At 32.7% G+C, this 5,387-nt stretch overlaps 1 protein-coding gene across 1 annotated transcript; it reads right to left on the bottom strand.

Moving 5' to 3' along the window:
• Nucleotides 1-47: 47 nt before the first annotated feature.
• On the bottom strand, nt 48-1,555 carry LOC132722156 (DAZ-associated protein 1-like). Its single transcript, XM_060706599.1, has 3 exons — nt 1,362-1,555; nt 413-509; nt 48-143 (listed from the first exon to the last, which is right to left on the bottom strand). The coding sequence occupies exons 1-3, from the start codon at nt 1,553-1,555 to the stop codon at nt 48-50; spliced, it is 387 nt and encodes a 128-aa protein (XP_060562582.1).
• Between the last annotated feature and the right edge of the window lie 3,832 nt (nt 1,556-5,387).

Below are 5,387 nucleotides of genomic sequence, written 5' to 3'. Positions count from 1 at the left end.
ATCATTTACTCACCTACTAACTGCCATATCTGGACCGGAAGCAATTTCTAAATGCTTCCCTCATCAATCACATTAAGTAAATGATCCCCTAGAAATATCTTCCTATTCTCCCTGTGGGACCTCTCTCCCCCGCCTCTAGGTCCCTACAAGTATGGTAATGAATGATTTGATTACAGCAATTTTTAAACTGCACACACCTCTTGCTGAGTAAATAAATTTCCAAAACATCAAATTTAAGAAAGCAAGAAACAGAGCTTCTATAAGTGGAAGTTTGGGAGTCATTAACTCCTTGATTTTTGTTTGTGACATCCAAAATTTAACGCTTTTCCTTAGTAAACAGAAAAATTAAAATTTTATGCTAGATAAAAAGTTTATAATTAAAGATGGATTATTAAATATGTTTTAATCATACCCTGTTCATTCTATGTTCTCCACCCATCTGTCCACCACCTGCACCTCCTCCACCACCTCGGTTTGTACCTTTTGGGTTACATGCTTTTGGATCCACCCTGAAACATTGTGTACACTTTTTTATTATGTTATTTATAATTGTGGTTAAAAACTTGTACAACTAAAGATATAAGCTACAATACATTTGCTATCAACAACTGGAACCCGTTATATTAAGTTATGACAAGTCTTAGGGGCAAGTAAACTAGCTACTACTTATTTCAATTTTTTTTGAATTTTTATAATAAAAGCCAATCCTCCCGCAGAAGACTTTCAACAAAACAACAGTACTCATTTAATAATTATTTATAATTTCAAGTTAAATGCTATCTCTCTAGAGCCCCACCGCTAAGCAAACGACTTAAATATTTGTCTCCAAAAAAGGTGTATTTTCTTGGAAGAGGTTGTACTGTACACTTTAAAACTTTTAATTTTTTATCAAATGAACAAACATCAGAATACAAATTTTACAAATGTCAGCTTACAGAACTTTGTAATATTGATGCCAATTCATGTAAATTTGTTGCCAACTTCTTTTATATAATATTCTTTGTCAGCCGTTCATAACTATCATCGGCAATTAAAATGTAAAAACCTTTCCTTTCTGATACCACATTAAACATATAACAAGTGAATGTATTCATTACATTGACTTAAAACTTTCTGTCTGAACAACATTTACATTAACTTTAGTCATAAAGAAAAGATTAAATAAAGAAAAGATAATGTGCAGAACACACAAATCTAAGTACATTCATAATTGTTTATCATACACAAATTGTTTCACATAATCACAATAAAAGAATGCTTTAAGTGATCATCCTAGCCCTTTATTTCATCACGCATTTTGTTTCATTTTTTTATCAACTTTCTTCTTAATAAAAAAAATTCGATGTTTTTTTTCACATACCTGTCTTCCGTCTACAATATGTGCTGGTACTGATAACACTGTATCCACACATGATGTGTCTCTGTAGGTCACAAAACCGAACCCTCGTGACTTTCCGGTCTCTGGATTCTTCATAACAACACAGTCAATGACCTCCCCATACTGACTAAAGTATTCTAACAGACTGTCTGTAATCACAGTCCGGAATAAAGACATGTTATACATACAAAAAAATCATGTCAGGCTTATACTGGCTATTTCTGTATATAAATGAATATATTATTTATTTATACTCATTATATCTGCATTTTTCTCTTCCATGAAGTTCAAGAATTAGAATATATTATAACACAATAATAAGCATCAATAGTTTCGTTCATCTTTAGACCTTGTAAAAAATTATAGACAATTATCTTCAGTCTCAATTTCAAAAGAAATCACTATCTTTATGATCTTACTAATATATATATATCAGACTGTAAATGATTACTTTAGTGATAACATTCTCAATAAATACAATATAAGATTGCTAGAGATATCAATTACAGATAAAAATAGTGTAATACTTTCAAATTACAAATATATCGTTCTTCATATATAAAAAAATCTACATTAATTAACCGTCCAATGTGTGACATGGATTGATTTAAAACTTTTTCTTTCAGTGTTTTAACACAAAATGATAATCATGCAAACCTTTAGAAGTATCCCAGCTAAGGCCCCCAACAAAACAATTTTCTGCAAATAAATAGAGAAAGGTGTTTATTATAAGATAACGACAAAGATAATCTCACAAACAAATCATAATGGACTACTTTTAACCTGTTATACACTAAAATAAAATTATAGAGAATGCACCCAATATTTTCAATGCACCACAGCCCGTCTATATCCTGGAAATTAGACGGAATAGACCCAGGGTCTAAACAAGGATGATATGTAAGGTTTCCCTAGCAAAGAATTTCATGTTCATAATTTTAGTTATAAACTAGAAATGTGTCATCATGCCACGGATGCCCCCGCATGCAGCCAAAATTTCAAATGTTATAATATTTAGTTCCAAATTTGTTTGCACAAATTATTTTTTTCATTCTAAGTTCAAAGCCCTTAAAACTTTTCAATATTTACACAAACCATTTTTATACAATGTTCAAGGCACTGAAATTATTCAGTCTTAACCTTTTAAAAATATTGCATATTTGTAGCCAACATAATGGCTATATACATTTCCACAAAAGTATGAGTGCTGAAACTGAAAGTTCAAAATTTTTCCAACATTCAGGAAAGATAAGTTTGTCTAAAATCATTGAACCACGACCAAATTCAAACTTAAACTGCTTATTCCTAAGATGTTTCTATATTATTTTCAAAGTGAAAGGGACATAACTCTGCCAAAAAATCATCGAACCATGACCAAATTCCAACTTGACCTGTGCATTCCTTTGACATATCCATATGTCAATTTTGAGTTGAATATGTAACACTGTTGGGTTGATAATGAACAGAAACTGTAAATTTCATATCATTTTCAAAGTGAAAGGGGCATTACTCTGCCAAAAATCATTGAGCCATGACCAGATTCAAACTTGGTCTGCGCATTCCAAAAACATATCCATATGTCAAATTTGAGTTGAATGTGTAATATTTTAGGGGAGATAATAAACGGAAACTGAAAATTTCATATTATTTTTAAAGTGAAAGGGGCATAACTCTGCCAAAAATCATCGAACCATGACCAAATTTAAAATTGACCTGCGCATTCCTTTGACGTATCAATATGTCAAATTTGAGTTGAATGTTTAATACTGTTGGGGAGATAATAAACAGAAACTGAAAATTTCATATTATTTTCAAAGTAAAAGGGGCATAACTCTGCCAAAAATCATCGAACCATGACCAAATTTGAACTTGACCTGCGCATTCCTTTGACGTATCGATATGTCAAGTTTGAGCTAAATGTGTTGTACGATTGGGGAGATAATGAACGGAAACTGAAAATTTCATATTATTTTCAAAGTGAAAGGGGCATAACTCTGCCAAAAATCATTGAACCATGACCAAATTTGAACTTGACCTGCGCATTCCTTTGACGTATCCATATGTCAAGTTTGAGTTGAATGTGTTGTACCATTGGGGAGTTAATGAACGGAAACTGAAAATTTCATATTATTTTCAAAGTAAAAGGGGCATAACTCTGCCAAAAATCATCGAACCATGACCAAATTTGAACTTGACCTGTATTTTCTCATGACATATCCATATGTCAATTTTGAGTTGAATGTGTTGTACCGTTGGGGAGATAATGAACGGAAACTGAAAATTTCATATTATTTTCAATGTAAAAGGGGCATAACTCTGCCAAAAATCATCGAACCATGACCAATTTTGAACTTGACCTGTATTTTCTCATGACATATCCATATGTCAAATTTGAGTTTAATATGTGCAACGGTTATTAAGATAATGAACGGAAACTGATGATGACGGAAGGACGGAATGACGGAACAGGGTAACACTATATGCCCCTGCCATTATATGGCGGGGGCATAAAAATCAGACATTACTTGCTACATACAGACTTCCCGAAATACGTCGGTCCGACGGACATGTCCGATAAATTTTGTTCAGGTCCGACAATTTTTTATTCCGGATCGGTCCGACTGTCCGGCTTTTATCCAAGCCGCATGTATACAAAATGGCGTTGCTAAAGGTGCCAAACCTTGGAAAAACCGAAAATCTACATCAGAAAAGTGCGCAGAACAGCAATAAAATGATGAAAAGAATAGACCTGAGACAAAATTTAATGAAAAATGGAAGCAGAACCATGAATCATTGATGTTTGACAGGGAGGGGATGAAAATGCGCTGTACGGATTGTGCCGATTTTGACGGCGAAAAAATAAAAAACAAAAAGTGTCTTAGAAATACACACACAAGTTTTTATTTGATTTTGATCAATTTTATTTGGTCCGACTGATTTTGTTTCGGTCCGACAGATTTTCATGGTTTGTCAGACCGAATGTCTGACAGTTTTTTTCAACTTTCGGGAAGTCTGTACATAATAATAATAATAATATGTTGGACTAACGGTGCATAGGCATATATTTCAGTAAAAAAATATTCAGGCTGAAACTGTCATAGATCTCATTTAAACGTTTGGAATCAATTAGTATTTGTACACTGACTTATGTGTTTTATGAAAATCTTGGGAATGTGCTGAGTTTATGAGTAATTACGATATGATGTTGCTTTGCCAAGAAGTAAAACTATCTAAATTCTTAATTTTTTTAAAGCAACAATCATTTATAAGACTAAACTTCAGTTTGCTTATTAGATACATTCCATGATCTCAAGATTTAGGATTGATATCTTGATATTTTAATGGTAATAACAAGCTTGAAAAGCTGGCCCAAAGGACCTGCATGCAAAGCCAGCTTTACAAGTACCTGCTAGAAAGTTATTAATGGCTTTGAAACCTTTCACTGGAAGTACTACAAAATTATGGGTAATTGATTAATGGCAACTTTTCGAATTACAAAATAAGGATTAAAGCCAAGGAATTCTAATTGAAAACAGATGCGTAGACTGGACTATGGGAAACATAATAGGACAGGAAACAAGAATAAACGAAAGCAGTGTATAATTTACCAAATGGCACTTTTAAAACAGACATGTATCATATAAAACATGAAATGGTCGCATGTGTGTGGTTGGTGGAGTGAACTGTTAGGCCTCACATACGCAGTTTTTTATCAAAATTTTTATTATCAAAATTTTGTAAACTATTTCAATTGGTGTTTTTAAACTGCGACCAAACACTATTTTTTTTCGACGTCTTAGGATGACAAAGATCGATATTCATACTTTTTTACTGTAGCCAACAAGGCGATTAATCTATAAAAAGTAAACATATGAAGACAATTGATGTTTCTTGGTTAAAACCCATGCTTAAAGTCATAAAATAACATATGCATTTTCAACTTCCATATAATTTTGAAAATGCCGTACGGCTAGCCAATATAGTGAGTCCTTGCTAGTCGTACGTGACT

This window comes from Ruditapes philippinarum, unplaced genomic scaffold, assembly GCF_026571515.1.
Source record: "Ruditapes philippinarum isolate M1 unplaced genomic scaffold, ASM2657151v2 ctg19080_1_1_1_1, whole genome shotgun sequence".
Taxonomy (NCBI): domain Eukaryota; kingdom Metazoa; phylum Mollusca; class Bivalvia; order Venerida; family Veneridae; genus Ruditapes; species Ruditapes philippinarum.
Note: the sequence above shows the minus strand (reverse complement) of the source record. Positions and strands in the feature narration are given on the sequence as shown.